Source organism: Castor canadensis, chromosome 17 (assembly GCF_047511655.1).
Source record: "Castor canadensis chromosome 17, mCasCan1.hap1v2, whole genome shotgun sequence".
In the NCBI taxonomy this organism is placed as follows: domain Eukaryota; kingdom Metazoa; phylum Chordata; class Mammalia; order Rodentia; family Castoridae; genus Castor; species Castor canadensis.
Window position 1 is genome coordinate 48,465,792 of NC_133402.1, and position 22,878 is coordinate 48,488,669.

The window sequence follows — 22,878 nt, forward strand, 5'->3', positions numbered from 1 at the left end:
GGTTAGCATGTCTGGAGCCCTGGGTTCTATCCCTAAGCACTGCCAAACAAAACCCAAAAAACCAACAAGCATGCATCCGGAAGCCTGGGCTGGGAAAGGGGTGGTGGGACTCCTGTAGAAGCTGAGCTCCTGTTACCAGTTCTGGGAAGAGTTGCTGGAAGTCTAAGGGGACTATAATGGGGCACCATCGCCAACTGGTGGCCTAACATGGCTATAGCAGCAGTCCCACCCAAGCCCCAGGGGCAGCCCGCTCTGAACAAAATCTGAGAACACAAAGGGGCCTGTAGGCAGAGGCTGACTGCACTTGGCTTGATGAAGAGCTACCCCTTCTGGCTGTCCTTGGAAGGGACTTCCTGCCCTGTTCTGGGAGCGTGCAGGAAGGGGCTCTGCAGTGGACTTTGCTCAACAATCACTTGGATGATCTAAGGTCTTAAGGTCTAAGAATCATCAAGACAATCCCCACTTCCAGCCAGGTTACAGTCACATATCACAGAGGTGTCATTTGGCTTGCCCAGGTGGCTGCTTCTGCCTCTCCTCTCCTTCCCTGGCTTGGGCAGCAGAGATAAGCTTTACCTTATCATTGATTCTTCCCGTGGCACATGGCCTGTGAGCCAGCACCCTCTCTCTCCCTGTCCTCTAGCCTGTTCTGCTACTTCGCTCCACCCAGCCCCTTTCTGGTCATTTGGTGCCGCTACCAGCCTACTTATTTCCCTGGAGCACCTCTCACATGCATTCCCTGACTATCCAGACCCACCCAGTCCACCAGGGAGCATAGAGCTCAACCCACTTTTTCAAAAACTCACCGAAAAGTTGCAAGAGTCCAAAGACCTCCTTATTTCCCCCACCCCTTTTTAAACCAAGATTCATTAATTTTTCTTTCTGGTACTGGGTATTAAACACCCGGCCTCGAGTATGCTAGAGAAATGCTGAGCTACAGCCTAAGATCTTGTTAAATTCTTATTTGGAGACAGGAGCTTGCTGAGGTGTCCAGGCTGACCTTGAACTGGAGACCTTTCTGCCCAACCTCTCAAGTAGCTGTAATTATAGCATAGCTGGTTGGACTGATTAGGTAGCACTCAGCTTCAGGCAAGCTTTTGATAATACTCATTTCACCTTAACAATCAATCTGAATCCTCTTTTTGGTTGTTCTAGTCATTCTTGAAGCCAGCCTGTATCAGCCTTTGCCTTCTTGAGGAAATGTGTCTGCCCAGACTCTACTTTTATTCAAGTGTGGGCCCAGAACCATTTTTTTTTCGGTATGGGGGCTTGACTGAACTCAAGGCCTATACCTTAAGCCACTCTGCCAGCCCTTTTTTGGATTTTTTGAGATAAAGTCTTACGGAGCTATTTGCCCTGACTGGTTTTGAACCATGGATCCTCCTGATCTGTCTCCTGAGTAGCTAGGATTACAGGTGTGAGCCACCAGCACCTGGCACCCGAACCTCAAAGGGCAACATAATTTCCTTTAAGTCTACCAAGACAGAGGCAGAGGCTGGTGGAATGGCTCAAGTGGCCAAGTGAGGCCCTGAGTTCAAAGCCCAGTACCATAAAAAACAAAACAAGAAAGAGGTAGAGATCACAGGTTCAAGATCACTTTTATTTGCAGAGCCTGCAATAGCTGGTTAATAATGCTAGCTAAGCTGGTACAGTCTGAAAGCCACCCCCCTTTAGGCAATCAACAGAATCCCTACAAAAAGGGTCAGAGATCAACTGGGATGTCATCATGTGTGGGTGAAGAGGCCCTCTCCCATTCCCCTGCTCCACACATATTTTCCAACAAGATTGTTTTATAGCCAAATTCAACTCAAACTTGCAACATAGCAACTAGCCATCTCCAGCATCACTGATTCCTTCCCCACCCCCAGAGTAGGAAGTAAAGTGGGGAGACTCTTTTGTAAGAAAAACCTGGCTAGACCTCAATAGAGCAACGATGGTAAGGAGGCTGGTGCCTGAGGGTGGGGATGAGCAGGCACCAAAACAGGCATATACAGAATCAATTAAGGCAGCCCCACCTCCTTGGATGGGACATGCTATGCTCCCTTGAGACCCTCGCTTCCATTGGGTTAGGTAAGGGGTAAATGGTGATGATTCATTACTCCCTGTTCCTCAAATGAAAACATGATAAACCCAGAGTTTTACCTTCAAAATCCACCATACTTCCTCCTAAGAAATATTCTATAATGTCCAGGGCTTCTTGCCCCCTCCCTACCCTCAGGAGACCCATCCAACACTGATTTGATACTCGACTCATAAAATGACTTTTTTTTTTTTAAAAATTGAAAGTCATCAGAGTAATAAAGGAGGACACTTTGTGGACACACCCCTCCCCCAACCCAGAGTCCACCCATTCCCACCCCCCTCCCAGGGATACCTACACTACAACAATCCAGCATTGGCCTGGGGGTGGCCCAATGGAAGCTGCCTTAGTGCTTTCCTATGATTCCTACACCAGCCAATATCACAGGGACCTGGAGTGAGGAAGAACAGGACACATCACCCCCCAAATAGATTGCAATGGCGAGAGGTAGGTCTGGGAGGTTTAGCTTATGTCCTGTAGTCAAGCCCGAGTCTGTGCAGGTTCCCATCAGTACCTCAGACCATGACTTTAAATAGCAGCAGCCCCAGTATGCAACACCTCCTGGGGGGTGACAGAGCTCCTAGCTCCCTTTTCCAACTCAAAATAGGTTTGCCTTTTCTTATCCCCTACCATCTTTTTTTTTTTTTTTTTAAATTAAAAGCAGAGGTAGTCCTTGGGATGATAAAATGCTACCTAGAATGGCAGTATTTTGACTTAATGAAGCAGTAAAGTAAAAATCTCCAGGAGTTAAAAAAATAAAATAATTGATGAAGTTGAATAAATTAAAGTTATAGGTTATTCCACGAAGATGATTCCTTCCAGGCTGTCTTTGGTATTTGGCCAGCAGCATTTCTCTGTTGCTTCTTTCCCCTCCAGCCTTCTCTAGGCCCTCAATAAGGCCCCAGCTGTTCTATCCAACTGACTCCTAACAGCTTGACATGGAACTTGGAACTGGGCTGTGGCACAGACTTGGCAGACAGTCCTACTGGGAAAGGAGAATGCCATCCAGGATATAAGAGGTGCAGCCAGTAGGATGCCCTGAGCTCCAACCCGGTAGTGTGGGAGGTAGGTTTAAGGCATGGAAGCCCAGGGCCTTCTCTCCAAATGTCACACAGTTGGCTTCTTTGCTCAAATTTTTCTGCAGCAAAGAGGGGTAAGAGGGACCTTCAGGCTGCTGTCTGGCACCACTGCGATCAGAGCTTCTTCAGACGACTATACATCTCCCTTTTGCTCTTTTCTCCTGCCCAGGTCCGGCTTTTGGTGCGGAATTTCTTTAGGTCTTCTTTAAAGTCCTCATGGTGCATGGGTCGGTAGCTGGGGGGCTCACAGTGAGACTAAAGGAACAGGAAAAGATAAGGTTAGGGCACATCTGCCTCACACTCAAAATCTGACTCCCTCCTGCCCAGGGCTGCAAGGCCAGGAGCAGCAATGCATACATGCACCATGGGTTCTATAGGGACCTTCTTTGTACAAAACAAATACCCATCTTATCCATAGACTAGTACCAAGAAAGAGCTATGATCACCAGGTAGATCCAGTGGTCCAGCATGGAGATGGAAACATGCTCTCCAGAGACCCCTGTCTCACCTGGCATTTCAGGAAGAATTCCTTGTATCCCCCCTTGAGGACATACAGTTCAGGGTAATGGAGTTTGGGGTATTCGTTACCAAGTCGATCTCTTTCTCTCACATATCGGCACCTAGTAAAGGGGAAGGAAGACCAAAGCAAGTTTATCTCTTCCAATAGAGAGAACAAAGATAATGCAGAGGTAGTGGTTTAAGTATTCCTTACACCTTTTTTCCCCAACTTAGAAACAAATCAGTGTTAATAAAAGGTGCCTTCTTCAGCTTTACTTTCTGAGATACAGTCCTAGTACCTGCTCCTTGCTAGCCTCTCCACTCATTACTGCAACAAAGCTCTGAACCAGATTGCCTTGCCCTGCATTCTCCACCAATATCCCTCAATCACCTACTTCTATCTAAGTGGGATTCTTCCTTAACTGCTGAAGGTAATGCTTGTACTCTATGACTGGAATGAATACTGAATACTCTCCCCCCACTATCCTCATCTGTTTGTGGCCTCATAGCCAAACACTGGCATAAAAGCTGAAGTCCTTCCACACAAGGGCATGGGGTTGATCCCTAGCACTCAAAAAAAAAAAAAAGTAGGGCAAAGTCCTTCTCCTTAGGGGATAGGTGCTTGAAGGACTTAAAAGAGATGCTCATGTGTATAAAGGTCCTGTTGTAGCTGTGTATATAGTATGTGCATGCAAATGTGACAAGTGATAAAATCAGGAAGTGTATGGAGAAGAGGCTATTTCTTCTTCTGCAAGGTGGCATGAGACTATGGCCCTGCCTTTGGGGCCATCCCAAATGAACTGATCCACCTCACTCTCATTCTAACCACCTGTCCCTATTTTCTTTTCTTTTCTTTCTTTCTTTTTAAATATTGCCTCAGTGGTGACTGCCATGTTCCAGGTTCATACACACTTATGGTACTTATGTATTTATGGTACTATCATTTGAACACAGGACCTAGCTTGCATGCTAGGCAAGCACTCTCACTGAGCTATACATGAGCCCCTGTCGAGCACTTTTTTTTTTTTTGTTAGAGACTGGGCTTTGTGCTTGCAAAGAAGGTGCTTTTTACTGCTTGAGCTCTTGTTATTTTGGAGATGGAGGGTCTCGAGAACTATTTGCACAGGCTGGCCTTAAACTGTAGTCCTCCTGATCTCAGCTCAGCCTCCCAAGAACAGGGGTGAGCCACCAGTGCCTGACCAAGCATCTTTCCCCTGCTTGGAGACAGGGTCTTGCTATGTAGCTTAGTCTGGCTTCAAATTGTGATCCTCCTGCCTCTGCCTTCCAAGCACTGGGATTATAGGCATGTACCACCATGCCTGGCACCTACCAAGTATTTTAAAAGCATCATTATCACATCACATCAAGTTTTGTGGAGTGAGAACTTAACACTTTTCTGGCACTTGCATAATTTATAGAACAACACATGGTACCTGAAGGATGTCACTTCAGACCAGCCAGAGTTCAACTCCTATAAAGTAAGCCAGTCAGGAGCAAAAGCCAGAGCCATGGGCGATACTGCATGGGCAACATTGGCATCGATGAATGACAGGGCCTACTGGAGAAGCCTGAAAATCCTTTGCAACTCTAACTTTTAGGTCAAACCTACAAACTACAGTCCAGGAGGCAGTTTACAATATCAATCAGCTGCTTAAATGGGTAAGAATTTGGAGAAATAACTTAGGCATGAAATCATAATTTTACAAAAATCACAGATTTACAAATTGCATGGAAATGACCTTTGATGTACAAGATGTTACACATAACATGTTCACATCATCATGTTCCACAAAAGCTTCATGGGCTTCTGCCCTAGAGCTTTGTTCTATGCAGCACTCACATGCGGGGGCCTCTCTCAGAAGAAAACTCGCAGTGAAACACAACAATGACACGCTTGTCATCAGTGGATACAATGGGCTTCTTCAGTAAGAACTCTTCAACCTCTTCTTCCATGTGTAAGTTCACTGCACCCTGTGAAAGCACCAGATAACCTTAGCACCTACAAATGTCATAGTTGAAGTAATGATCTTTGAGCTTAAAGAGTGATCTTTGCCAGGTGCTGATGGCTCACGCCTATAATCCTAGCTACTCTGGAGGCAGAGACCAGGAGGATTACAGTTCTAGCTGGGGCAAATAGTTTGCAAGACCCTATCTCTGAAAAAACCCAACACAAAAAAGGGCTGGTGGAGTGGCTCAAGTGATAAAGTACCTGCCTGGCAAGCAAGAGGCCTGAGTTCAAACTCTAGTACTGCAAAAAGTGATCTTTTAAGACCATAAGACCAGTGTGTGATTTTGCAGGTTCCTGGCACAACAGTTCAGTAGAACACCTGGCCCTGTATCTCAGTGGGGCTTCCTAGAACTACATAATTGACTGTGCAGTAACACATATGGGGATTGGAACTGGGCACCTCAAATTCTGCTTTATGAGTAGTATTTGTCAATGTGGGGTTTTTCAAAAGCACAAGATAGTGGCAAACACTAACATCCTCTTATTGTATTTAAACAATTTATTGGTAAAAGATTAATGTGGCACCAACAGTTCCTGTACTCCAAGAAAAACATTCCCTTCATCATACAGCTTGACTGCACTATAAATTAAGGAGGCCTGGTACAGATATTGGGGCCTACTGCAAGATTGGCTTCTCCTAGCTAGGAGCCCTGGGGCATTCGAACACTTATATCTAAGCCTCTTAAAAACCAGAGGGCCAGCCAGGGACCAGTGGCTCATGCCTGAAATCCTAGCTACTCAGGAGGCAGAGATCAAAAGGACCACAGTTCAAAGCCAGCCTGGGTAAATAATTCCCGAGACCCTATCTTGAAAAAACCCAACACAGAAAAGGGCTGGTGGAGTGGCTCAAGATGTAGGCCCAATACCAGGGGGGAAAAAAAAAAAAGAAAGAAAGCACCAAGGAACTTTCTCTGGTTTCCTGAACAGCTTAAACATCAGGGGGTACCAACTAGAAATGTTCATAATGGTGAGTGTGTGAAAGACAAAACCATCCAAAATGGTATATTAGAGCAGACCAGGGAACATTCATTCAGTGAATCAGAAGTCAAGTGCTTTTCACACCCACTGTCTTGTTTTAAATTTTTACTGGGGATTGAATTCAGGGCTTTGCAAGCACTCTACCTTGAGCCATGCCCTCAGCCTCTTTGTATATTGTTTGAGATAAGTTTCCCTAACTTTGCCTAGCCGGGTAGCTTCAAATTTAAGCTCCTCCTGTCTCCACCTCTTGAACATCTGGTTACAGGCTCGCATCCCTACCTGCTCCCTTTAAAATCACAGATCTTCTATGCCCTGCAAGGGAGAAAGTCTCAAGAACCCATACCTTGGGGCTGGTGGAGTGGCTCAAGTGGTAGAGTACCTCCCTAGTAATGTATGAGGTCCTGAGTTCAAGCCCCAGTACTGCCAAAAAAATAAAGTTGCTGACACTACGACAAAAATAGTGGGGAAATTATATATGTAATAAAAAAAAAATGTAAAGAATAAAATTTAAAAAAAAAAAAAAAAAAAAAAAAAAGAACCCATACCTTGATGTGGCCTCCTTCATATTCATATGGGTATCGGCAGTCAATGATAACAAACTCTTTAATGAGATGGGCAAACTTCCCATTCAAAACAGATGCTATCTGTACAGGGAGAACAAAAGAAAATCAACATTTGCTGATAGGAATAACTATATTCAAAACCCCATGTATAGTAAATTATATAGAGGAATGACTTACAATTTCTGGAGAAATGTATTTTAAATCCTGATGCTTCCCAGCAACTGTATGAAAGAGATAGCCCTTTGAAAAGGGAAAAATAAAGGAAGAAATAATTAATAAAAAATGATACTTAGGGAATCTATAACATTTATACTGTTTGCCTGCCTGGTAGGAAGCAGCTAAAACAAACAAACAGAACTGGTGTAGTGGTTCAAATGGTAGACAGCATCTGCCTAGTGATTGAGGCCCTGAGTTCAAATCCCAGTACTGCCCCCAAAAAAACCAAATCAAAACAAACAAAAAACCCAAACATTAATTGAATAGTTAGTATATGCTCACTTCTAGGCACTTCACTAACATCCCAGCATGTACTTTTCACAGAAACCAATACGGTGTATTAGCCCCTCTTTCAGATGTTATCCAAGAACCTTATCTAAGTGTACCCAACTAGTAGGCCAGATTTGGTGATTGTTTATTTTGGAGACGGAGTCTCTCAAACCGTTTGCATGTGCTGGTCTCAAACCACAACCTTCTTGCTCTCAATCTCCCAAATAGCTACGATTACAAGGCATAAGCCCTGGCACTCAGCTGCCATGCTGGTCTTGAACTTGTGATCCTCCTGAGTAGGCCAGATTTGAACAAAGACATCAGTAATTTCCGTTTCCTCTTACTTTTATCAGGAAACCTCAACTCAGTAGCAAGGCTGTGAATAGCACTTAAAAACAGAGAGCCAAGAGTGGTGGTTCATGCTTATAATACCAGCATTCAAGAGGCTGGGGCAAGAGCCAAAGGCTAGTTTGGGCTACAAGGGGACACATTTCACTCATCTGCTGAGCACTTGCTATGCTCACCTTGGTGTTAGGCACTGGACGTGAAAACAAAACAAAACAAAACAAAACACCAAACTTAGTCCAGTCTTGAGGAGGAAGAGGACATAGCAGCATTACTCACAGGTCAAACATAACCAACAGTCATATTAAGCCTTCAAGCTGAAGGTTTCACAAGTAAAGACACATCTGGGTCTTTCTTTGCTTATTCTTCCCTTCAAATTCCCTGCTGCTTAAAACCCACCTGGCCAAAATACCAACAACAGCCCAGCCCCAAACCTTCCACAATTTCCTAGTTTTGACAAACTACTACTTATTTCTTACCACCTGTTGCTTTCACCTCACTAACATTTAATCTGCCATGTGGTACATGTCTTATCTCTCTAACCACATGCTAAATTCTTTTAGAAGCAACTAAGAATCTTTGTCTACTACAGAAGTACTTCAACTTTTTCCTTTAAAGGCCATGCTTCCTTGAAAAATGGAGCAATTCAGTCTCAAATCTGGACCTGTAAGATAATCTTTCACTTTCTTGTAGTGAGGCTGTATATTTATTTCTGCTTCTTATACTACTTTTATAATCAGAAACCCAGATCCAAGAGAGCCTGGTCTTTGGGGCTGGAGCCAAAGGTTGGTGGGCAGCTCCCTACTTGAAACTGCTTATCAGCATTAACAAGATCTATAGTCTGAGCCCAAAAAGTAACTAATTGTGAAAAAACATGTTTGCTTCCCCGTCTTTAAAATTTTTAAGCTGTTCCCTTGGAAGTACCCCAGGAGGCACATTGAGAAGGGAGTAAGGATGAGGGGAGTTCTAGGATTTTAGGTATCCACACCCACATGTATCACTTAACTAGGGTATCTCTGCTTGCAATACCTTAGAGAAATCTCCTATGAGGTCCCTTGGGTCATTGTCCAAGATGTTCTCAATGATCCCTTTCGGGGAAGATGCTGGGGATAAAGACTGGTGTAGTATCTGTAACAAATCAAAAGTAGAAAATGAGGTCTGACTAGAACTTCTGAAAACAGTCACCTGGAATATATCAGAAGGAGGGAACTGAAATGTTAATGCCTGTATTTAGCAAGTTAAGATTTCTTATTTGCTTGAATCAGAAGTAAAGAAACAAATCTGGGTTATTGAATGTGGATCCTATTATTATTCTGGTATCTGATTAAATTGCTCTGAAACTGTTTCCTTTTCCTTTTCATTTTTTATAAGAGACTAAAAAGAAGGTAACCCTTTTAAAAATTCACTATGAACATATTAACTGATAAATTTCAACACATTTAAAAATCAAGAAATTCATCATAGTGTTAAAAGGAATAATAAGATTCGTATATGAAAAGTTCTCCCATAAATGAGATAACCAAAAAGAAAAATATAGTTGGGAATATAGTTTAATGCCTACCATGAGCAAGACCATGGCTTTGATCCCAAGCACCACAAAAGAAAACTATTACCCCCGTCCCAAAAAAATAAAAGATATCATATACTCATAATAGTGATAAAAATTAATGGGATAAACAATATCAAATATCAGTAAGGAGCCAAGTGTGGTGGGTTAATGTCTGTAAGTTGGAAGCAGGAGGTTAGTCTGGGCTACATAGTGAAATCCTATCTCAAAAACAAAAAACCACACACACACACACACAAAAAAACCCCACAAAACAAACTGTGAAGAATAGACACTCATACACTGCTGTGTACAACTATTTTGGAAAACTATATAGCAATCTTTGCAAAAGCTAACCATATACTTAGCTTACCACTCAATAATTCTACTCCCATGAAAAATCAAAGTATAAGCCAGAAAAAAATTATACAAGAATATTTATAGTTAACTATTAATGGACCTGTAAATAACCACTTAGTGTCAATCTGAAGTTTTTTCATAAAAAATTACATAGCTAGACTGAAGATCTGGCTCAAGCAATAAGAGTACCTGCCTTGCAATTGTGAAGCCCTGAGTTCAAACCCCAGTCCTGTCTTCTGCCCTCTCCACCAAAAACAAAAGAAAAACAAGAAAAATACAGCGAAAAAAAAAAGGACATAGTTAACCTGAAAAGGCAGCCAGGTATCAAAAAAGATAATTTAATTTGGACATTAAAAAGGACAATATGGCCAGATGCCTGTAAGAGGGAGAAAACTGGCCCCAAGCAAAAATAACCCTATCCAAAAATAACTAAAATAGTCGTGCACTATCTGTAATCCTAACTACTCAGGAGCCAGAGATCAGGAGGATTGAGGTTTGAGGCCATTCCAGGCAAATAGATTGCAAGACCCTATCTTAAAAATACGCAACATACAACTATGATGTATTATAAGAACTTTTGCAAATGTCACAATGTATCCCCAGTACAACAATTAAAAAAAAGAAAAAAGAAAATTTGAAATGATCAACAAAAATCTTTTAAAACTAGTAAGTGTTATAGCATGACAGCAGTGTTTGATGATACTACTGCCAGAAATAAACACAGAATTAAAACAAAAACAGTCAGGCTCAGCAAAGTCAAAGAGCCACAGAATGGAAATTTTAGAACTGAAAGACAGTTATCACTTTCCCAAAACAAAAGGGAACCTGCAAAACTAACCTCCTGGGTCTTCTCTTGATTAGCTGCCTCTCCAGGACTAGTCCCAACCATGCTCTTCCTCCGCTTTATATTTCCGCGTGGAGATTCCTCTTGAGATCGTTCTGCTCTCTTCAACACTGACCGAGTGCTTGAGCTACATGGAGAGGGGGAGTCAAACAGCCTACATCCATTGCCCTTCGGGAAAAAGATAGAGTCATTTTTTATTAAAATATGCTCATTTGAATGGTAATTAAGACAGAGGGCTTCCTGGGATAGTTAAAGATCAATCCTAAATTAAGAAATAGACATTGTAGAGTCACCTAGCTCATAAGGGAATGGCACAATGAACACTTGATGAATATGTATTCAGAAACTTTACAAAGAGATGAGAAAATTCCATACCCTCAAAAAGCTTACTGTCTACACAGGGTCCTAAGAGTCAGGAGAAATAGCTGTCACCTTCCAGACAGGAAGATACATTTTTGGCTTGCTTCCTTTCCATTTTATCAACTACACAATTTGCTTAAGCAGTTAAACAGGTTTTAATACCATACCTAAACCCAGAAAAAATGCTAGGTAGCCAGGTTTTACTTTAAAACAGAAGTACTAAGGTTACCTTGTCCTTAAGACAGTCTAAACCAGGTGTGGAAGCATACATCTGTAATCTTAGCACTGAGGAGGCTGAAGCAGGAGTATTGTGAGTTTGAGGCCAGCCTGGGCTATATAGTGAGACCCTGTCTCAAAAAAAAAAAAGACAGCTGGGCACTGGTGGCTCATGCCTGTAATCCTAGCTATTCAGGAGGCAGAAATCAGTAGGACTGTGGTTCTAAGCCAGACTGGGCAAATAGTTTCCTATCTCAAAAAACTTTTCACAGAAAAGGACTGGATTGGCTCAAGGTGTAGGCCTTGAGTTCAAACCCCAGTAACGAAAAAAAAAAAAAAAAAAAAAAAAAAAAAAAGGACTGGAGATATAGCTCAAGTGGTACAGCACCTGCCTAGCCAAGTGCAAGGCCCTGAGTTCAAATGCTAATACCACCAAAAGACAGTAAATTGGGAGTGTGCAGCATAGCAAGTGCAATCCAAAACTGTGTTCAGGGAGGAGGGGTGGCTCAAGAGGTAGGGTGTCTTCCTATCCCAGTATCACCAAAAAAAAAAAAACAAGAAATTTTGTTCCAAGATCCTTTTCTTTACTCAAATCAGTCTTTAAGGAGTAACTTCCCACCGTCCAATGGCAGCCAGTCTGATGGATTGAAGAGGCTTTCTAAACTCATCTCAGCCTGTTCACAACTCAGCATGCCTTGGCCTGATTTTTCATTCTATAGTGTCCATTTATACCTTAGTAAACCACTCATTTTCAAACTGATGATAAAATTTCAATGGCTTCTCTTTGAAATGTTCCTCAGCTGAGTGTTTGCTCCCAGAACGAGGGATTCTTTATTTTTCTGAGGTGTATTTCCCAATGCAGCTCCCCGTAATGATGAGTCTACAGTGACCATTTGTGAAAGAAAAATCTCCCACTGTTAAGGGCCCACAAGACTCTGTTCATGATCTTTAAATCCAATTTATAAAACTGACAGCCACTTCCCAAATGTTCTCATGTATATAACTTTATGTCTTTCAAAATGACTTGGAAATGCTGGGGCTATAGCTCAGTGGCACAGTGTTTGCCTAACATGTGCAAGGCTGAGTTCAACCTCCCCCTAGCATTGCAAAAAAAAAAAAAAAAAGACCTGGTAAATTTAGTAATAACACTTATTAGGTCAACTATTTTCTCAAAGCTATCCACATTAATCTACAATAACCCATAAGTGGCCTACAAATCACTGTAAATGATTTGACCTACATTTACAATTCAGGTCACTGATAGTTAGTAACTATTAACTTATATGTATACTCACGAGTGCATAACCCGAAACTTATGTTATGATAATATCTAATATTCTTTAAATGTCTGTATAAATGAGAATGTGTACCTATATAGAAACCCTTCCTTCTAACTTTGTTTGAAAGTAGCCCTATGTTGGAAACATGAGTCTATAATGTATATACAGATGGGGTAGGTGCTTTCAACTAAGAATAAACATCACTGGTGTAGTGGAGCACGCCTCTAGCACTGGAGGGCCAACCTGGGCTACAAAATAAGACACTAAAAAACAAAAACAAAAACAAAAAACGGGGTGGGGGGGGCGCAGGGTGGTAGTGGCTAACAAGTACTATATATTTGGTATAAGAACCTTTGTAAATGCCACAGTGTACCTCCACCTAGCACAACAAACCAAAAAAAACCATAAATGTGCCAGTAAAACCCATGAATGAGGTGTTTTTTTTTTCCCTGTGGCACTGGGGTTTGAACTCAGGGCATGCTTGCTAGGCAGGTGCTTTTACTGCTTGAGCCACTCTATCAGCCCTTTTTTGTGATGGGTTTTTTCGAGATAGGGTCTGGCAAACTATTTTGCCCAGGCTGGCTTCGAACAGCAATCCTCCTGATCGCTGCCTCCTGAGTAGGCAGGATTACAGGCGAGAGCCACTGGCACCCAGCTCCCCAAGTCTTATCATTCCAGTTAGGCTTTTTTTTCAGTACTGGGGCTTGAACTCAGGGCCTTCTGCTTGCTAGGCAGGTGCTCTATCACTTGAGCCACTCCATCAGCTCTTCCAGTAAACCAGTGATTATACTTAGCTCAGGTTCAAGTACTCAAGGCTCCCTCCAGACACACCAGAATAACTTACAACATTTGTGGTTCTTCTCATGACAAGGGGTGCTGTCCAGAGGCTTGCCATGCATGATGGGGTCTCCTCATCATTCTAAAAAAGAGAAAAATAGCTTTTAAATAAATCCAGTACAGAACATTAGTCTAAATGTTCAACATGTAATTCTGTCTGAAGAATATTAGACAGGCCTGATAGGAAGGATTTTTTTTTTTTGAGAGGTAGTACCAGAGTTTGAACTCAGGGCTTTGTCTTTGCTAGGCAGGGGCTCTACCACTTGAGTCACACCCCCAGTCCAGAAAGTGCCCCCTCACCCATTCCCCAAATCCTTGCTAGCTCCTTCTAGATAAAAAGGATCATACTATCTAATTTTGAAACACTTCTACCCCAACAAGGATTTAATCAGGCTAAGAGCAGTATCAATAAATTCTCACCAAATGAATAAAAGCATCAGCCAGCTCAAGCCCTGGCTTGAACTGGGGAACTGGTTTTTTTTACTTGACTTCTCTAGAGGTGGGTAGGAAGATGAACACACACACACACACACACACAATACCTTCAGATTCTCTCCATCGAGAAGGTCCATGAAGCCATCATCCTCATCAGACAAAGTGGCTGTCACAGGTGACTGGGGCATATAAAGAGGAACAAAATTCCCTGGTTCACTGGTATCTCTTTCATTTGAGGAAAGCTAAAAGGAAGAAAGGAAGAATTCAGGGCTTTTAAGTAAATGAGAGCTCTAGTCCAATATGAAGTAAAACTTTAGCACCTACTGATCAAAGAAAAATGGTTTGTTGTCCTGGCAGAGTGACTCAAGAGGTAAAGGGCCTGTCTAGCAAGCCTAGCCAGGGTGAGACCCTCCCTCTGAATAAAACCCCAATCTCACCAAAGTCAGCTGATTATTTCCCCAGAATTGATAAATCAACTATTTCTTACACAAGTCCCATTAACATATCACCATCTGTTCTCCAGACAGTGGGTTAAAGAGGGTGCTTTTTAATTCTCTTCCTAATAGGAATCTCTCATTAAACTCAGAGCACATACCATCCGAGCTGGGGCTGAGTTCTGCCTCTGTGTAAAGAGATCTTTACTCTCCTCAAGTCCATGAGAGTGCAAGCAGCCACGAGATGCAGGTCTTACTGGCTTCTTAAACTCAAAGGCCTCCTAAAGACAATATATGTGAGATATTCTCTACTGTTCATGAAAATTAGCTCTAGACCTCAGCTATAACTTGAGAAGAAAGGCAAGGGAGTGGGCACGAATCACCTCTAACTCTCTCAATTAAGAGTATACCTATTTCGGATCTAATTCCAACACTGGATCTGTGTAACTAAGAATTTCTACGACATTGTCAACGGCTAACTTCTAAAGTAACATCTAGGACTGGAGAGTGTAGCTCAGTGGTAGAGCACTTGCCTAGCCTGCACAAGATCCTGGGTTCAGGCTGACAGAGTGGCTCAAGCAGTAAAAGCACCTGCCTAGTAAGCGTTAGGTCCTGAGTTCAAACCCCAGTGCTGCAAGAAAAATAAAACAAAATAAAAATCCTGGGTTCAATCCCTAGTACTGAAAACATAGTAAAAACTAAGCACCATCTTTTTCTCAGCATCCCTTATTTCCTCAGAATACAGTATTTGACAAATATACAACACATTATGAATGACAGGCTAAATCATCTGTTTTCTAAAATTTAAAGCAATGCCATTATAAAAACCTCGTGACAAAGTTCTAGTGGCTAGAGGTACTGGCAGGAGCAGCTGAGTGGCAAGAGAAGCCATTACGGGAGCCAGAGCTGCTGATTAAGACCAATCAAGATGACAACCTCCCCAAAACACTGACACTTCATGGCAGAGCCCATGAAGGAAAAGCCAGTAGGAAGCCTGGCTAGGACTGGCAAAGTCCTGGGCAAGAAGACAGAGGAAAGGGGCTTTGACAAGGCCTATGTGATTCTTGGTCAGTTTCTGGTGCTAAAAAAAGATGAAGACCTCTTTCAGGAATGGCTGAAGAACAAGTGTGGCACCAACACCAAATAGTCCTGGGACTGCTTTGGGTGTCTTTGAGAGTGGTGATGCTCTTGTGATGCTTTCTAGGGAGCCTTCAGCCCCTCATGTTGAACCTCCAGAGTTTGCAGCTGAGTGAGGCTCATTCCTGCCCTCTACAAAGAAAAGACTGCTGTTGTCACATTCACCTCCAATGTACTCCAGGGTCTTTTGGGAGTTCTCTCCCCACACCATTTCAACATTTTTGGAATTCTCACTCTTGTATGAATTGCCCTAACTCCTTCCCCTGCCAGTTCCATGGGACCATTACCAGCCTTTCTGAGTAGATTCCAAGGTCCTGTTCAACCGTTCCTCCCCCAGTCTATTTGATGCCATTTGTCTCTTTTAGCAGAGCAGTCATTGTCCTTGTAAATTTTTAGATCAATAAAGTCAGTGGCCTAAATAACAACAAAGAAAACAAAAACAAAAACTACAACCTTGTGACAGTTCACACTTTTCATATTTTCCACCTCTTCCTACCAATAGCAGACAAAAAAACAGAATAGAACAAAATCACCTATGGGTTTACTCAACATGAATCGTTCTCACAAACACAATGTTGAGTGAAAGCAGCCAGATGTGAACTGCCTGGCAGTGCTGAGTTCAAACCCCAGTATCAAAATAAAAAACAAAACCAAAAAATACACCAGCACTAGGTACTTTTTGAGCATTAGGTCATCTGACCATTGGCTACAACTTGAGGGTCTCCATTTGACCAAGGAAACTAGGCCTTTCTGGCTGAATGTTGTGCCCAACATATTGAAGCCAAACAGGAAACCTCTTCAGAGTGAGAGTTCCTTACTTATGCTGTTTTCCCTTTAGAACCTAGCTCCAGGAAGCAATCCTGGGAGAAGGCAGGTTTAGAATTAGTTCTGGCTTGTAGAAAACACTACAGAGAGGCTGATGCACTGCTCCAAGCATTCAAGGTGAGAATCCATTTCAACATTCTCCCTCATGACATCTGTCAAGTTGTCAAGCTTAATCACAAGTTGAGTTCATAGAGGCTGATAGTTTTACACTCAATCAGAGAATGACAAATGGGAAAAAAATAAACATAAAAATTGAGTCAGAGGTCTGGAGGTATCTCAACCAGTAAAGTGCCTACCTGGTAGCCTGAATTCAAACCCTAGTATTGCCCCCTACTCCCCCCTCACCAAAAAAAAGGTGAGAGAGGGCTGGAAAAGTTAAGCCAACTCATTCAAGCAGTTTTGGTTGCTTATGTCTGAGAGAAAGTCAGGCCAGACGAACGACCACCAGCCCATTCTCAAAACCACTATTTCAGCTACTGAGGTTCTCTAGACCTTGGTGTCCCAAATTTGCCAAATACTGCCAAGAAGTCTTTTCATGAGCTTACAACTCATCCCAGGGTCAGAACAAAGAAAGGTCTGTGCAGACTCTTCCAGATAAATCATTGACGAATATACTACTGTAGAGAGCTACAATCTAAGGAACATATACCCGTCAGGTACCATTTTAAATTCTACATACATATAATCTTTAATTCCCACAATAGCCCTAAATGATAGTCTACTCTTGTTTTATAAAAAAAGAAACAAAGAAGAGAAATAACTTGTCAATGTAACAAAGCAAGAAAGAAGCAAGATTCAAACTCAGGTTTCTTTGATTCCAAAGACCATGCATGATCTTGGTGAAAGATTAGTCCTTCAGAAAGCAGCCCCACATTTTTCTTGTAGGCTGCTGACACTGCAGGGTTCACCTTTGCTGAGTTAGTGCATAAATGCTACACTCACATTTTCCTTGTTTTCATCCTGGTCGATGAGCTGAAAGATGTCATGGTCAAGAGAATCAGAATGGCTCCTCTTCAGAGCTGGACTACATCCCAAGAGCTTCTGCTATCGAAGTGAAAAAAAAAAAAAAAAAAAAGAAATAGAGTACATTAAGAATAAAAAAACAAACCAACCAACCAACCAACAATGGAAAACTAAGTTCTTTTTGCTTGTTCTGAGACAGTCTCACTATGTCGCCTAGAATAGACTTGAACTAGAGACACTACCTCAGCCTCCCAACTGTTTACAGGATTACAGATGTAAGCCACTATATCCAGTGAAAACTCAGAGGAATGGCCGGGCCCCAGTGGCTAATGCCTGTAACCCTAGCTACTCAAGTGCAGAGATTAGGAGTGAAGACAGCCCAGGCAAAAGGTTCCTCATAACCCTATCTTGAAAATACTCAACATAAAACAGGGCTTAAGTGGTAGAGCACCTGCTTAGCAAGTGTGAAGCCCTGAGTTCAAATCCCAGCAACAGACACACACACAGACACAGACACACACACACACACTAAAGCAATGAAATGGGGATAGAGGCAGTAGCTCCTCACACACTGTAGTGGATGGTCAGTAAAAGTGGCCAGGACTACACCTTCCTAAAACACGGGATAGAAGTTCCCACTACTCAGCTTTACATGTAATCTTATAAGGCCTACAAGAGCTATTATAGTGCCATACCAATCCCCAAGTAACACTGCATAAAAAGAATCCTCCCTGGTTTGAGAAAACTGATAGATGCTGGGCACTGGTGCATGATGACCGTAATCCTAACTACTTGAGAGGCTGTGATCAGGAAGACAGAGGTTCAAGGCCAGCCAGGGCAAACAGTTCATGAGACTCCCCCAGCTCCAAAATAACCAGAGCAAAATGGACTGGAGCTATGCCTCAAGCAGTAGAGCTCAAAACAAAAACAAACAAACAAAAACCCCCACAAAACTAACAGAGACAGGACAAAGTCCACAAAGTCCTCAAGAGCAAACACTGTAGAAGCTGCTCTAGGTAGTGTCTTAGTGCTTATGAGACTGCAGAAAAGCAATTTTTACTTTCTTAATTGAGGCCTCCAGGCTGGGGGTGTGGCTCAAGTGGTAGAGCGCCTGAATTGAGGCCTCCAATCAATCAAGCTGGCAGCTGGGGGGTACAGATAACAAAGCATTAGCTCAAAATAAAGAATGAAGTACTGAAAATGTGGCTCAAGTGGTAGAGTGCCTGCTTTTCGAGTACACAGCCCTGAACTCAAACCCCAGCTCCACTAAATAAATAAATAAATTAATTAATTAAAGAATGGAACTAACTTACAGGCAGGGAATTTATTCTCCTCATGGGTTTTTTGAGGCTGAAATGAGATCAGAAGGTAAATAATGAGAAAGCAAGTAAAGAGCTTTTTCCTAAATACAAAATCGAAAAGCAGTCAATACATACTTTTCTTTACTGTCCAATAGCCCAGGAGAATCCAGACAGAAACCTGTGGGAAATTAAAAAAAAGTCTCAGGAAATAATACACAAAATATTATTTTTGTTGTTAAATATATAACATTTTCAAAGTATATTCACTGGGTCTCTTCTACTTGCAAATACCATCAAAGGAAACAAGATTTGAGGAAAGACTGGGTTAAACTGATTATTTAGGTGACCCATAACTTTTTGTGAATTCCAACAACAAAAAGGATACCAGATTTTCCTGGAACAGCTTTGATTTTAAGTATTTTATCTTGTCAAATCATATCCTAATTTAAGATAGTAAAAAGTACAACCATTATTAACGTGGCATGCAAAATATTTGCAGCCGTTAGCAAAATCATACCAAGTAAGGTGCCCATCTCATCAAAGGCAGCAGAGTGGAGGTGACACTGCTCAGCAATATTTATATACCAGACTAGAATGGTCCAGCCCCACCAGCACCTAGCTCACACTTCTCCATGTTTATGCAGCCTTCAAGAAAGCTAGATATTAGAGATTCTACTGACATTCTTGCTTACCACATAGCCACAAATGAAGAGTTTTATCTCTAATCCTTTTACTTTGTTTTTTTGAGACAGGGTGCCACTGCAGCCCAGGCTGTCCTAAAAGTCACAATCCTCCTGCCTCAGCCTCCTGATTGCTAGGGTCACAGTACCCTGCACTGAGTAGTCTTAAGAATTGGTAATAGGCCAGGCACCAGAGGCTCACACCTATAATCCTAGTTACTCAGGAGGTCAAAATCAAGGGAGTATCACAGTTGGTAGCCAGCCCAGGCAAACAGTTCTGGGGAATCCTGTCTTGAAAATACCCAACACAAAACAGGGCTGGTGGAGTGGCTCAAGTGGTAGAGCGCCTGCTTAGCAAGTGTGAGGACCTGAGTTAAAAACAACAACAACAAAAAAAACTGGGAATAGGCCAGGCATGGCAGCACATCTTTAATTCCAGCCCTTAAGAGGCTGACTTCTAAGTCAGCCTGGGCTACATAGCAAGGAATTATCTGGAAAAAAACAAAACAAAAAGCCTATACATACTACATTCTAAGACTTTTGCTCTGATCGTTTCCTAACCTAAAGGAAGTACTCATATCTGTGCAACCCTACAATAAGAGCAACTTAAGAAACAGAATGAGAATAAAAAAAAAAAAAAAAAAAAAAAGAAATAGAATGAAATGTGATCACTGAAATTTCCTTCTACTTATTTGACTACCACCCTTTTTATTGGTGGTACCTTACCACTAGAGCCACTCCACCAACTCCTTTTTTGTGTTGGGTACTTTTTTTTTTTTTGCAGTGCTGGGATTTGAACTCAGGGCCTATACCACAGCCCAATTTTTGTGGTGGGTTTTTTCGAAATAGGGTCTCCCAAACTATTTGCCCGAGCTGGCTTTGAACCACGATCCTACTGATCTCTTCTTCCTGAGTAGCCAGGATTATAGGCACGAGCCACTGGCACCTGGCTATCTGACCCTTATTTTAATTCAAATATTTTCTCTTTTCTTTGGTGGTACTGGGGTTTATACAAAGCATTTCATGCTTGCTAGGCTGGCTCTCTACCACTTGAGCCCAACTCACACATTTTCTGAACACAACTTATAGTGGTACAACTTATAGTAGAATTTTACTCTACTACTTTCCTTTACCAGCAAGGACAGGCCACCTCCTTGCAGACTCTTGACCCTTATTTTCTTCTCCTCATAAACTGCCACAGGGCTCTTTTTTACTGTTCTTAAGGGTGTTTGTCACCTAATGCTATGACTCCTGTGTCCTATCTTATTAACCAAAACCAAGTTCCTAGGTGAAAGGACATATTTCAGGAAACTCCCAGTACTGCTCTCCACACAGCAGACTGGAGATTCAAGGTGAAGACTGAAAGAATACCTGAGTCAGTTGATTCAGAGGAGCCCATTCTCTGCAGACTGCTGTTGTTTCTCACCTCCAGCGGTGGCTCATACTCACTGAAACCAAGAGAAATATTTCCACATGAGAGACTTCTAGGACATAATGAAAAGGTCACTTACAGGAGACAGACCATGAAGAAGCTAGGCCACACCATAGATCTCACCTTGACATCTACCCTACCCTAGGCCACAATGTAGGATATAATGATTATGGCAAATGTTGGGATGCTTTCTGAAATGAGAGCATATGTTCCAGGTACCATGCTAGAAGGGTGAAAAGTGAATTGGATAGGAGTCCCCCTTTTTTGGAGGCTGGGAAACACATTCAGACATGTGGTTAGAAAATGAGATGCCCAAGATTGAAAAGCAGCTTTTCTAGAAACACTGTGGATGCATCTTGCTCTAAGGAAAAGTTCAGGGAGCATTCCAGCATGGAAAGTTAAGTAAAATGATCTGGCTTCAGGGAAGCAGAGAGGAGGACATCAGAAGTGCAGGATAAGGGATTACAGACTTTGCACAAATGCAGGGAGGAAAATGCCATGTCCCTTTGTCAAGGAGGAACAAAGCTCACAGGAAACCAAGATGGTTCAGCAAAGGATGGGGGCAGATTCCAAAGAGCTTCCCGGAATAGGGACGAGGACTACAGAGCAATCTGAAGGGTGTGACGAAGATGGACAGCCCAGGGCCTCTCTACTGGGTCTGGCCCAGGTTGAGGGCAGTCCTGGAGGGTCCGAACCGCCTCTCCCGCCCAACATTCCGCCCCGGGGATAGGTGCACATGGCGGCCCCGGCCCGGCCGCCTCGGAACCGAGCATCCGGCCCAACAGGGCTAACCCTGCTCGCGGCCCGATCTCCCCGAGGCCGATAGGAAGGCCAGCAGCCTGGGGCACAGCTGCTGATCCCCCCCTTACCTGCCCAGCCCCTGCAGCTGGTCCATGGTGACGGTCAGGTTAGTGACAGGGGACAATCCCCCAGCAGCTGGCGCGCCAAACAGAGCCTTCACTGTGGGCTGCGGCGTGGGAGGGGAGCTGCAGGCAAAGAGCAGGCGGCGGCGGTGCGGGTGCTCCGGACCCAGTTCCATGGCGGCGCCTAGCTTTCCAGGGCTCCCGCTCCGTCTTCCTCCGCCTCCGCCGCGCCCGCCCCGACGGCACCGGCCTCAGACGCGTGCCACGCCGCCAGCGCCCGCGGGTCAAACACAAACACGACCCCGCGGTTCAGGGACCTGGCTGCCGCGGGCAAGCGGCGCGGACGGGCGGGTGTCGGGAACCCCCCCCCCCCCCCCAGGCGCCAGGCACTTGCACGGGTGCTTCCCTCTCACCCCCGCGAGGCCAGAGGGCGAGCGGGCGGGCGCCTGCAACCTGAAGATTAAATCCAAACAAACTTGGCGGGCCGAGAAGGGGGAGCGGAAAGGAGCCTCCAGGCAACGGCCTGGGCTCACACTCCACACTTTTCTCTCTGTCCGTGCTTAGCTCGGAACCGCAAAGAAGCAAGCCCACCCTCACCTCCCTCCCCGAATGTCTCAGCCCAAGTGGCTTTCGCGGTAATAGCTGCTCACTAGGGACCGTCGCCGCCCCGCCCCCTTTCCTAGTTGGCGCCAAACAGAATTCGCCAATCAGTAAGCAACTTCTCTCTCGCTCTGGAGTGGCAGATAGGCTGGACCAATGAGAGTGGAAGGAGGAAGCAGCTCGCGGGCTTCAGCAAGCTCACGGAAGGGGGCGGGGCCTAGAGGAAACGGGAGGGGCTCGAAATGAGAGAGGGCTTAGAGGTCAATGAAACTCCCAGGAGAACCTGCGAGGCGCTGAACGAGGGAGAAAGGCCCCTCTTACCCCGTTGCATGCTGGGTAGCGTAGTTCCCACTGTGTGCACCTGTCCAGTTATCTTTCCTGGTTGAGCCACTGCTGCCTGGCGTTGCACACCCTTTCCTGCACCATATCCTGAGGGAACGTGGAGTTTAGAGAAGGCCGTATGTTTTCATTTTTGTTTTTTTGGCAGGGTATTGCTATGTCTCAGTCCAGGCTGGCCTGGGACTTGATATCCTCCCACCTCCCCAGTGCTGGGATTACACAGGTGTGTATCAGCATGCTCAGCCGAGAAGGCCTTGGCTCTGCCTCTAACCTTGTAGTGGTATGGATTCCTCTTTTCCACTCCAGGCCTCCAGGCTGATTTTATGAGGTTCCCCTCAGGACTGGACTTCTGACCACCAGGGCTAACTGACCTTCTGCAGATTGTACTGATC

General features: G+C 43.7%; 1 protein-coding gene and 1 pseudogene across 5 annotated transcripts; one reads left to right on the forward strand and one right to left on the reverse strand.

Moving 5' to 3' along the window:
* Positions 1 to 1,375: 1,375 nt before the first annotated feature.
* Cdc25a (cell division cycle 25A) lies at positions 1,376 to 22,167 on the reverse strand. 5 transcript variants are annotated; one of them, XM_020183488.2, is made up of 15 exons: positions 21,554 to 22,165; positions 20,624 to 20,700; positions 18,708 to 18,750; positions 18,585 to 18,621; positions 17,251 to 17,349; positions 14,508 to 14,627; positions 14,020 to 14,154; positions 13,485 to 13,559; positions 10,779 to 10,952; positions 9,064 to 9,162; positions 7,381 to 7,443; positions 7,186 to 7,284; positions 5,495 to 5,625; positions 3,665 to 3,776; positions 1,407 to 3,411 (listed from the first exon to the last, which is right to left on the reverse strand). In XM_020183488.2, the coding sequence occupies exons 1-15, from the start codon at positions 21,721 to 21,723 to the stop codon at positions 3,271 to 3,273; spliced, it is 1,575 nt and encodes a 524-aa protein (XP_020039077.2). In that variant the 5' UTR covers positions 21,724 to 22,165; the 3' UTR covers positions 1,407 to 3,270. The 5 variants fall into 5 exon arrangements, with proteins under 5 accessions (XP_073915008.1, XP_020039079.2, XP_020039078.2 ...); XM_020183487.2 differs by having other exon boundaries at positions 17,251 to 17,352; XM_074058907.1 differs by lacking the exon at positions 3,665 to 3,776 and having other exon boundaries at positions 1,376 to 3,411; positions 17,251 to 17,352; positions 21,554 to 22,167.
* LOC109703098 (barrier-to-autointegration factor pseudogene) lies at positions 15,275 to 15,550 on the forward strand (annotated as a pseudogene).
* Positions 22,168 to 22,878: the final 711 nt, after the last annotated feature.

Coding starts and splice junctions, on each gene's coding strand:
- Cdc25a (XM_020183487.2), bottom strand. CDS start 21,723: ATGGAACTGGGTCCGGAGCACCCGCACCGCCGCCGCCTGCTCTTTGCC. Junction 14,155..14,507: donor ACTCAGCCCCAGCTCGGATG/GTATGTGCTCTG, acceptor TCTTCCTTTTAG/CTTTCCTCAAATGAAAGAGA. Junction 13,560..14,019: donor TCGATGGAGAGAATCTGAAG/GTATTGTGTGTG, acceptor TCTCTTTTTTAG/AATGATGAGGAGACCCCATC.